General features: G+C 40.8%; 1 protein-coding gene across 1 annotated transcript; it reads right to left on the reverse strand.

Moving 5' to 3' along the window:
- Positions 1-407: 407 nt before the first annotated feature.
- SLBP (stem-loop histone mRNA binding protein) lies at positions 408-9,345 on the reverse strand. Its single transcript, XM_065060351.1, has 8 exons — positions 9,124-9,345; positions 7,936-8,067; positions 5,339-5,443; positions 4,745-4,804; positions 4,356-4,487; positions 3,556-3,705; positions 2,166-2,250; positions 408-1,414 (listed from the first exon to the last, which is right to left on the reverse strand). Exons 1-8 carry the CDS (start codon positions 9,165-9,167, stop codon positions 1,298-1,300), a joined length of 825 nt encoding a protein of 274 aa, XP_064916423.1. The 5' UTR covers positions 9,168-9,345; the 3' UTR covers positions 408-1,297.
- Positions 9,346-12,089: the final 2,744 nt, after the last annotated feature.

Genomic DNA, 12,089 nt, shown 5'->3' on the forward strand with positions numbered 1-12,089 from the left:
AGTGTTGGAACACTCAGAAATTTCATTTTAGAGATACAGCCGGGTGAAGCAACTTTAACAAAAAGTAAACCAGACTCAAGTGTCCACCCAGCTCTTGTAGCAGTTGTTCCAGAGAACAGACCTTGGTAACCAGCTCATGGACACGTGCTGAACTAAACGGCTTCTACAGAGGCTGCCAAAGGTCAACAACAGGCTTACTCAATATAACTGACTCTTAAACTCACGCCAGTGGCCTGCACACAAGTAACTGGTTTTTAAGGGCTCACTCAAAGTCAGAGGAGGATGCTAACACACACACATCTGTGCCTAGCGGCAGAATCAGTCTCACACACGTGGCTTTCAGTACTTTCCCTGCATTCTTTTATCCTTAGAACATCACTAGTAGGAAATGAAATTGAAGAGTCATAGGCAAATGAAATTCCATTTATTTTTCCAGTGACATCCCATACAAAAGTAATGGAAACATCAACAACTTTTGGCAGAAAATATGTACACAATCTTATCATTTACAACTGTTTTACATTTTAAGCCACCAAATTAAAAAGAACCAAGCACTTTACCTACACATTGTTTTCTTGACTGTACTAATTAATGACTCGTGACTATTTACAAATTTCAAATTCAGGCTACTGCTTCTTAAAGCGTTATTGCCTGGGCTTTACCATACTGACCTCCAGTTTTGAGAGTATATGATTTCCAATTGCTTCAGAAATGGTTTTGCAATTAAAAAAGCATCAGCCTTATTTTTAATAAACGTAAAGCAGTTTGATCTTATGGTAAATAACTGCAGTAGATGAGTTTACACATACTAATCAGCAGTGTGGTTCGGCCACTACATGTGTTACTCAAAGTCAGATCCTTGTAGTGAAGGTCAGATAGAAAAGGGAACGTATAGATGCTCAAAAATATCCCCCTGCTTCACTCTTGATCTGCAGGGGTACAACTGAAATTATGGACACAATAAAGGGGGGAGGGGAATAAAAAACAATAAAAATCCATAAAATCTTGCTGAACTATTTGTAATTACTTGAGGATAGCACTGCCTTTGGATATTTTTTTTCTATTGAAAGTTTTTATACAAAAATCTGCTATACATAAATTAGAAGTTAAAAAGTCACACAACTTAATGGTATTTTTACATAAATTTGGTCCAGAGGATATGCAGACCAACCACAACTCTGAGAACACTCTTCAACTTTACTTAAGCTTTTCTACTATTAACAGTTTATGAATCAAGCTAAACTCTCAAATTTAAAAGAAACTTCCTCTGAAACTACAACAGTTTGCACAAGACTATTTAACTCACTGTATCAAAATCTTTAAGTGGTTCACTCAAACACACTTCCAAGTCAAATTCACCTTCCGCTCCACAGTCAACATGTCTAACTTTAGTGGGAGTGCCGGAACAGGTATCCTGGAATACAAAGTTAGTTAATAATTAGTTAAATACAGGTTTAATTATGCAATAATTCATTTCACTTCTGAAATACATTTAGACCACCTCGTAGCAGAGGCTTACAAACACTTTGAAGACCATACAAAAACACAAGGCTAGTCTTAAGATTGAAGAGATTTAAATAAAGGCTTCTGCCCATTCAACCACATTCTAAGATTCCTTGCAAATCTTTTAAGGAGATATATATATATATATATATATACATACATCAAACCATTATACAGATTCAATATTCAGACAAACAAATCCAGCAAGAAAAACATTACTAGATCTTTACTGAAGGTGACTGCTCAGCTGCACTAAGTGCTTTCTAGATATAAAAAGAGCCTACTTCAAAAAGTCTGAGTGCGCCAAGAAAATTACATCCTATTTTGACACTAGATATCGCAATCTAAAGTAGCATTTCTGCTGTACATCACAGTTCAGAACTGACACACTTTGAACATAAATTTTCTTTTGCAAGCTATGAAAAAGTGAGATACCTGTGATTTGAGATGATCACTTAAGTTCTAACTCTCTAAACTCAGGCTACAGACATATACTGCTATAGCTGGGAAAACATCTGAATATAAAAATTGCTTGGCTTTATAAACAGTTCCTAAACAATGCAAATTATGGAATTTCTTATATATTCAGGCTACTCTGGATATAATCTTAAGTAATGGACCACTTATTAACAAGCATTTATGCAAATGACAGATAAGCTTACATCATTATCTTGAGAGCTCGTTTGAGATTCAGTAGAATTGCTTCTGACAGATTCTGTCTCCATCTCACCAAGATCAACAGGAACACTGTAGAAATAATTTAAAAGAACACCACTTAAATTCAGTTTTTCAGTAGTAAGATGCACTTTGTAGGTGCAGTTCTGAAAGTGATGGCCAGACAAGAGCAAAGCTACCGACAGATTATAAGGCCAGTGGTGGCAAACTGCAGAGACCAAACAGAACAGCAGGTTAACTTTAAAACAGCCAAAATGGCCAAGGTCTAAATTAAAGTCTTGAAACTGAATATTGCAACTTGTGATAGACACAAATACCCAAAACTCAGACAATTCCTCAATACAAAAGAGGATAAATGTTATAGAAGAGCAAGGGATTTTTTTTCCAGACAAGGTTTTCATCAATTTGTTTTGCAACACAAGGTTTAGCAGGCACTATACACAAAACTAGACCTCAGCATCTGAAGACAAACCAGTATTTCAACAGCAACATGTAAAACAGGCTTCAGGTTGACATACTAACTCCCTTCAGGTCAATTACAAGTAAAAGAAAGGTAAGTTAAGCCTTTGCTTTTAGATGTCATTGATCCATGTTGGTTTTAAAATCATCATCACTGTTAGGGAAAAACAGTAGTTTATTACCACAAAACTGCTTCCTGAGGAAACAGTTAAATCTGTCTCTATTCTGTAGTAACATAGTTTTATTTTGGATGTTCTGTGATCAGTTTTATTGCTTTCTATAGAAGAAAGTCTCTACTTGCATTATTCTACATCTTCTGGAGCAGAACACCACAGCAGCTTGGACTGTGAACACTTGTGGCCATGATTTTAATTTAATGGTACGCTGAAATGATTTTACAATACTTCTTTCCTCCTCTGTGCTCAAGAAAATATAATTTACAGCGCTGTTCTTAAACTAATGAGAAGGCTATGAAGCAGGTTCTTGTACATTGTATTGGTCCAAGCTCAATATTCATGAGAATTCCCCAGCACAGCTTCTACCACAGATTAATCTGCAGACTGTTCTGAAACAATCAGCTTGCCTCAGCAGTCTGATATCTTCTTTCATAGAGCAGTGCAGAATGAGCTCTGATTTTGCCCAGCAGACATACATTAAAGACACGAGGGACATATATGCATGCCCTAGCAAGGACACTGGGTAAATCTATGTCCAGAAAGCTATTGCATATTTTGACTGAGAAAGAACTGAATAGCACTAGTTGAGGACAAATAACTAATGAAAACATTCAGCAATCACTGACTTGTCTCAAGAGGGCTACGCTGGTTTGATTTTTTGTTTGTTTGGGGTTTGTGTGTTTTTACCATGAGATTTTAAATATTAATTTCTATAAAGGTATCTTGAATAATCAATACATACATTTCTTGCAGATCACAGCCTTCTTCAGTAGGTGGATCCCACGAATGCAATGCAACCTTCCACAGTTTAATTTGCTGGTCCCATGACCTACGGCTGTACTTCTTAAATTTATTTGGAGTTCTGGGATGAACTCCTGGTATACGGTGGCATCTATTCAGATATTAGACATGCAAACCTCATTAATCATTTTCACACAGACATATCATATAGCTTTGTTAAGACTGACTTGTGTTAAAACTGACCGCCTGCTCCACAGAATTTACTGGGTTGTAATGAGCCTAAGTGATCATATTATTTATGAAAAAATATTACTGCACAATTCCAGCTCTCAAATGAAAAACTGTCATTTCCATATGAACACTTTAGTTTTTCTGTCTTCAAGTCAAATGAATAAAAAAAGGATTATCCTAGGTCCAAAAACTTACGCATGAAATTTCTGCATATAACATATTCAAAATGTAAGAGCAACTGTAGTCCTCTCTTTTTATTAATGAGAAAACTGACTGCAAATAAGTTTCATTTCTCCTAGTTGATGAGCGTAAATGAAAGAACTTCCACTTTCATTTCTGCAACATCAGAAAGTTTGAAGGTATATTCCTCATGAACCAACTAGTAAAAAAGAATCCACATCTCATGTGATTGTGTCACCTATCTGTTAAAAAATGTCTTAGAAGGCTTAATTTGCAGATGCCTTCTGTTTGAACGACTCAGATACCCAGTTTAGTATGTTAATATGCTTATAAAGAACAGGTATGACTTACAATCAAATATTTAGTTTTCCAGAAATAAAAGCAGCTCACCTAGGAACTTCTTTAATGTATCTATCATATGCAATTGTGTTTTTTCCATAGTTTATCTGTTTTTGTCTTCTCATCAAAACCACTTCATCCGTCTCAAGTTCTACTGTTACACTGGACTCCTTTGAATCAGAACTAAAGAAAAAACGTTGTAAATTTGAGAGTATTAGAAAACAAGCAACACTCAAACAAACCCACACATAGAAGATTAAAAAGAAACATGCCAAAACTTTTTAAATGAACGCTCATTTGTGATGTTACTGAACTACAGTGTTAGACCAGGCTTAAATGAACTAGTTCAAACCAAGCGTTTTCAGAAGCAGCAATGGCGTATGTGAAAACTCAGACCTATCGTCACAATTTTCCTCAGCTAAGCTAGAGATTTAACCTACCTTCCAGAGGAAGACTTCCTTTCTCTTGAAAATTCATTTATCAGGAGTTTTCTTCTATATCTGTAAGAATTCAAATCCATATTCAGAATATACACAGAGAATATGTAAGGCTGCACCGTCATAGCTCATGGTTGATTTTATTTCTCAGGTAAGCGGCAGTCTTGAAGAAGTCAGCCTAGACATTGTAAACACCTTTCCACCATGGAACCGCTGTTATTGTTATTTATTATTTTTTTTAGGGGAAAACAAACTGAAGACTTTCTTAAGTCTTTTCCTTAAAAATCTTTTTTATAGTCATGATATGCAAACTCAGTAATTAGTGAAAGGAGATTCAAAGTAACCCAATTTAAGAGATTTAGGAAAGGATTCTTCTAAAAGGGAGATATTTAGTGATACACATCAACACTCCTGAGAGTACGCTTTGTCATTCCTGCAGGATTTAAACCAAAGCTGACCTAAAAGCAGCAGACAAGAAGACAAAGTTAAGTCTGATTTTAATACAGTGGGCAAATTAGAAATAAGTCGATACAGATTCTACAAGACAACTACCATTTCCCCTTCTTTCCCCACTTCATCTTAAACACCCATGGGTACCTTGCAATTTCTTTGTTAACACTGGTTCTCATTTCATCTTCTTCCACCGCAGTTCCCCAATCTGAACACCGGGAAAGAGATCCAGGGCCTTCTGGTGTTGTAAAACTGGAAAGCAAAACCAAAACAAAACTAAAAAACCCAAACAAAATAAATAACTAAAAAAAAATATAAAAGCTTCTGTATTAAATTTTTTTAATTGTATTTCCCACCCCACCACCAGCACCTCCTCCATTCACAGATTGATAGTTATTTAATATGTTCATTTACAGCACTCACAATGGCTGTGAAAATATTTTGTTGTTCTATTAAAATGTCATCATTGGAAAAATCAAGCATCAGTGAGAGTTCCACCTTGAGGTTGTGTGTTTGGGTGTTTTTGTTAATTCATTTGTTTTCCTTAAAAAGTTTCTGTAGATACCTATAGAAACATACCACTGTAGCATGTAACCTAGCCTACACTTTCAATAACTTCAAGCTGGTGTCCTTCTTTACTCATTTACTTGCTTATTTTCATTACACTAAATGAGTTAAATATTTATTCTTCCATGATTGCAGACTTATTAGCTGTACCAGAGGCAAAAGTTAGGACACAGAATTCAATTGTACAGCTTATTAAAATTACACAATAACACAGGAGTTTCCCCTCCATAGATTAAGACGAGAAGGCCGAGACCATAAATTTTTAGCTAATAAACAGAGATTTGCTGTGACTTTGCAAACTGGTATTTAACAACTTTGTTGTAGCCCATTCGCATCCTGAGCAGATTCAGACTGTTGCAGGGGAATGAACTTATATCCCTTCACAGTCAACAACAGATGCCTACATTCAGATGATTAAATATGTTTTCCAGTTTCTGTCTTCCCAGTTTTGGGAAGTTTGACCAGTTTTCCTAAGGTATACACTCAAAGCCATAGCCTATAGACCAGAGTTTTTTCAGTAGATCTGGAAACACTCTGGAGACTGACCAGGATTCTGCACAAAGAAGTCCCTTGAAGTCAGGGAATTAGATCCATCTGTGCTAAAACCAGTTCCAACTCCCTCCCTGCTCCCAGCTCCCAAACTGGCTTTGAAGCTTTTGTTAAATTCAAACTACAAGTTCTTTTTAGATGAAACCCAGTCACCAACTCAGAAGAACTAAAAATCCATAACAACTAGTGCAGGTCCCTCTGCAAATATCTGCCCGCTCTCCAAGGATTTTTAGCATTTGCTTATAACGATTAAGTTTGCTGAAAACACAGGCCATATTCAATGATTGCTCTCCCACAGCAGAAAACAGCACAATTCCAGAAATACCCAGTTAGTCCCACCACCTGAGCTTTTTCCTCAACACTGTGTTGTAATTTATTTTATGCTTATTTGATTCTGTATCTGTGCTGTGTATACAGAGAATTAGGGAGAAGTGGGAGGGTCTTTCTCTTGATTAATTTGCTCCGTGACAGTGCTGGTGCCAGACGTACAAACCTTGGCCGTTTTTCTTCAGACGCCCATCCCCATGTGCCATTTCACACGTGGTGAGAAGCTCTGGTGCTGCGCTAGGACTGCAACTGCGCTCAGGCTCTGCCACAGAGGCAGGAAAACGAAGCTGTAACACCCCCTCGGACTGAATCTGCTGTACGATGCAGCCCCCATCGTGGTGCTCTTCCCCATTTTGAAATTGATTTTGACAATGTTGAATTGGTATAACCAACAGGCGGCTTTAGCACAGGAGAACTACTTCAATCAGAGCTGAACCCAAACTAAACCATAAAGAACAACTCAATACTGAAGACGCACAAAAGCATTGCTTATTTAGATTGAAAAGGTCTGTAAAGTTTCATCTTTGTACTCCTACTCAAACATGCTTCCTGAAATTAATTTAATTTACACTGCATATCACAATTTGAGCCACTGACCAGTGTCTTCTCTGCTTCTTATCGGCAAAGAAAAACGGGTAGTTACAGGGTAACACCCATGTAATTCCAGATTAGAAATGTAGATTCAACCAACAGGGCTGCAGGCCACAACTCCCATCTACTGATAAAAAGGATTATGGCATCAACAGTTCAAATGTAGACAAGGCTATAAAATATTTTCCCTAACCTGAAGTTTACATGTGTTAAGGGATAAGAACAGCAGCAAGCAGTAGGATGAACAGAGTGAATGAGCTCAGAAGCAGACTCCACCACACGTGTGCTGACATGTTTAAACAATTTTTCAAGACGGTCTGTATTGCCTTCAATATGAAGATAGGTGAGTTTTAAGTCTTTAATTTTTAATTTGTCATCTCATTTAATTGTACCACAACAGTATGTACAGCCTATACCCACAAACATAATTGGCTTGTGCGGATATTCCTCTGTGACAAATGGCAATAAAGAAGCATGAAATTGGACAGAAAGTGATGAAGTACACAATTAAAGACATGAAAAACGTTTAGTCTTAAGAAGTGACTCCAAGATCAGAACACTGCACTAGAATATTTTCCCACCTTTAAAATAAGCTATTTGTGAACGACAAATAATTTATAAATAGGCAGGGCTTGAAAAACTGAGTACAACAGTCAACTGAACAGCTCCTGATGAACAAAAGACCTGTTTCTACTGCAAGCATCGCATACCTGTCCAGCCTGTTGTCGGAAGGTTTGTACTCGTTTTCATCAAAAACAGACGAATCGGGTTCATCGTGCTTCCTCCGCTTTCCGTCCACGCCGCGTTTCCTCCCATGGGCCCAACGCGGTGGGGGCTGCGGGCTGGCAGACAAGACAACAGGAGCTTTACCCCGCACAGACATGTCAGCTTATTTATTAATTTTATTTCAAACAAACTGAGCTTAGCGACACAAGTAGGTGCTGGCCTTAGGGGTCCCTCAGAGGCTCTTCCTCCTTGGCATCTGGAATATTGTGTCCGGTTCTGGGCCCCTCAGTTCCAGCAGGACAGGGAACTGCTGGAGAGAGTCCAGCACAGAGAAACAAAGATGCTGAAGGGAGTGGAGCATCTCCCGTGTGAGGAAAGGCTGAGGGAGCTGGGGCTCTGGAGCTTGGAAAAGAGGAGACTGAGGGGTGACCTCATTAATGGTTATAAATATATAAAGAGTGAGTCTCACGTGGACGGAGCCAGGCTCTTCCTGGTAACAAACAATGATAGGACATGGGGCAATGGGTACGAACTGGAACACAAGAAGTTCCATTTAAATGTGAGAAGAAACTTCTTCTCAGTGAGGGTGACAGAGCCTGGAACAGGCTGCCCAGGGAGGTTGTGGAGTCTCTTTCTCTGCAGACATTCAAACCCGCCTGGACACCTTCCTGTGTAACCTCATCTGGGTGTTCCTGCTCCGGCAGGGGGATTGGACTGGATGAGCTTTTGAGGTCCCTTCCAATGCCTGACATTCTGTGATTCCCCCCTCAGGAGACTCGGCGATCAGCGGCCCCACAACCCGCCCCTCACCGCCCGCCCGCGCACACAGTGTGCGGAATAGCAGACCCGGGCATTTACTCCCTTTTCCCAGCCCCGCTTCCCTCCCGACGGCCCCGTTTTGGCCGGGGGACCCGCACCTCAGCGAGGGGCGAGCGGCTGCCCCGGCGGAGAACATGGCGGACCCCGAGCGGCGGCCGCGCAACGGCCGCGGGGGGGAAACCGCGCGCAGGTGCGCGCGGGCCGCGGTTCCCGTCACCCTCGGCCCGAGGAGCGGGGGCAGCCGGGGTCGGACGGGGAGGGGGGGCAGCCGTGGGCGGGCCAGCGCTGTCCGCCGCTCCGCCAGCGGGGAGAAAGGGAGCTCCGAGTACCCGTGCTCTTCACCTCGGCCCTACCTGCTCTGCGTGCCGCCGTGCGGGCTCCTCTGGCGGAAGGACATGGCGCGGGGTGTCCTTGGAGGGCTGGAGCAGAGCGGACTGCGAGGCTGGAGCGGGCAGCGAAGAGCGCAGCTCGCCTTCCCGCTCGGCCCTTTCGCAGCTCCCGCCGGCGCTGACTGACCCCGCCCTGCGCCGGCACCGCCATGGGGACAGGTACGCGGGGGGGAGGAGAAGGAAATAAGCCCCGCGCTGCCAGCACACGTACGCCCGAGGACACTTATCACTCCCCCCAAGGCTGGTGCAATGGTTTAGCCCACTCTTGCCGGCCCCGCCCAGCCCCGCCCCGGGGCGTGTTGGCGGGAGAATCGAGCGCGGCGGCGCGCGGTTTTGGCGCGCGCCGACTGTGGGGCGGGGAAGCGAAGCGCTGCCCGTGCAAACCAGCCAAAATTAGCCAAAACAAAAGGAAATTATAGATTCTCGGGATTTAAAGATGACGGACTGCAGGCCTGGGCACGGCTCTTTAATCCAGGAAAAGTATGCGATATTTTCACAGCCAGTTCAAACCCTACAGCATAAGTTTATATTTCATAAAGTGACATTAAATAATATTTCATGTGAATATTGAATAAGGTTGAGTAACACTGCGAGGCTTCTGTGCTTTAGTAAGCAGAGTTTTCAGATGTTTCCACAGACACAGTAAGATCCTGTTCATCTGTGACATCTGGTATAAACTGACATTTCACCACCTGGAGAACTCCTACAGCAGAACACAAGCAGTGTTAAACAAAAACACTTTTACAGGCCTGTTGGACTGAAGGCTGGTGGGACATTTCACAGCAATGCACACAAACCAGGCCACGTTTTCTTCTTCTGGCCTCAGTGCTGCTTCTTGGGCACTGGCTGTAGTTATCACAGCTTCAAAGGCACTGGTGGTAAAGTCACCTCCAAGTAAAGTGATTTATCTCCACAAGCAAGCAAGAATTAATATTTTAAAAGGCATTCAATTGTTTTTGGCACATAATGTAACCACCAGATCTCCGCAGGTTTGGTATTCAAAATGGAATAGGCTATCAAAGAAAATGGGATGTTTCTTTCATAGAACCAGATCAGAGTTTTCTTCCTTTTCTCAAGAGGCATTATTTGCTTCTCAGATCAGCAAACTCATCAACTGTTGTCAGATTGAGGTTAAAACAATCAGCAAAGAGATAGAATATTCTTAATGTAGTAAAATCAATTGACATTAGTGACATTTGGATACTGCCTGCAGCATATGACCAAAGTCTGTTCACTATCCCTATCTTCATTGCCTCTTCTTAAACAAAAGAAAAAACACTTAAAAGATGAGCAATGAAATGCATTTGATGGACAGCAGAAGTAGCAAACAGAAGCTGGTTCAGTTGTTGTCTTCTTTCTTTGCTTTGGGCTTTTTTTTGAGCAGCTTAACACAACAGCAACTACCAAAGCATGGCACTGTGTATTAGAGAGACACTCTGAGTACATATTGACAGGTGTTTTGTTGGTTCTTTTTTTATGAAGTTACTTCATGCATAGCAAGGTTGAAGTGTATGGGGAGAGAGTGCATTTGCATCTCTCCTGTAGCAATGAAGCACATTTCCACAATCTACAACTTTCTCATGTAATTAGTTACAGAAATTAAAGACACCTTCTACTCTGACTTGCGTTTCAGGTTATCATTTACATAGAACTAGAGCTCTTGTTGTCTACAAGTTGAGCTTAGAAAGGACAGAATCAAGAGGTACAGTGGGTGGCAGGACACACCTTCATTTACTAGGAATTGTCCAAAACAACATCACTCCAGTTGAAACAAGTATGTTACCTTAGATATATATTAAGTAATGAAGAAAATCAGAGGAACAACACCTACCATATGCAATACCTATCTTAGTCTTTCTGCTGCTTCTTTACCACATGCTCCCATTAATATTAATTCCAGGTCTCTAGACTCCAACCTTAAGTAGTTCCAGGAGCACATTTTCTCCTCCTATTTGCTGATTAATATAACTTATTTTTGAAAGTTGAATAAAATGGCCTAGAGGAATACCCCAGCTGAAGTCTGGTAAATAGCCTAGCAGCCCTTCTTGCCACTTTTTCAGTTTGCAGATAGAAAAAGGGGCTTTCTTCAAGGCTGTGCAAGACCATACAGTACAGTATGTACAGCTGCTTTTAACTCTGGGCATAAGGGCAAGAGTAACAAAGTAAAGGTCAGACAAGGGGCTCAGATCAGCAGAGTAAAAACTGCTGATTTTTCTTCTACCAGAGATCACTGCAGTATTGCATCTGTGGTCTTGAAGGCCAAGAGGAAGCACCTGCTCAGTGAAGCTCAGGATTGCTCAGAGGTGTTGAAGTTCCTCTCCATGGTGAATTCACAAAGCTTATTGCACATTGTCTTGTTAGAAGTGGGAGAAATTAACTTTTTTTTCCAAAAAGGCACAAATACTATTCTAACACTTGGCTGATTGTTCTTTTTTTACAAAGTAATGCCACACAATGGATTGATGAATAAACACAGACACACTAACTTCCCAGCAAAACTAACAGCTTCAGAAGCAGAGAGAAATTCCTCCCTGCCAGTCTGCCTTGGCAACTGCACCAGGCCAGACCAAGCCTTCAGACGTTAATTAGCAACAGTTTTTAGAAATTAAACAGTTTGAAATCTCAGCAGCTAGCTTGCTTTCTACTGATTTCTTTTTGCATTATTTTACTTTTTCCAATTTGTAAATAGACCATATTAAATCGTTTCACTTTTTCAAATTACATCTGCATTCTCATTATATGCATGTATCTCAAAGACTCCTGCTAAGCATGTATTTAGAAAAGGCATTTTACCTGTTTAATGCTTTTTGGGTGGAATGTCTACATACCTAGCACTCCTGGCTGAAATCAGTTCAAGTTTGAGAAAAGTTAAGGGAGAACTCTATTTGCTTTCCATCGTGGCATGTTTTTTTTTCCCCCCCAAAGGTTGT

This window comes from Columba livia, chromosome 4, assembly GCF_036013475.1.
Source record: "Columba livia isolate bColLiv1 breed racing homer chromosome 4, bColLiv1.pat.W.v2, whole genome shotgun sequence".
In the NCBI taxonomy this organism is placed as follows: Eukaryota; Metazoa; Chordata; class Aves; order Columbiformes; family Columbidae; genus Columba; species Columba livia.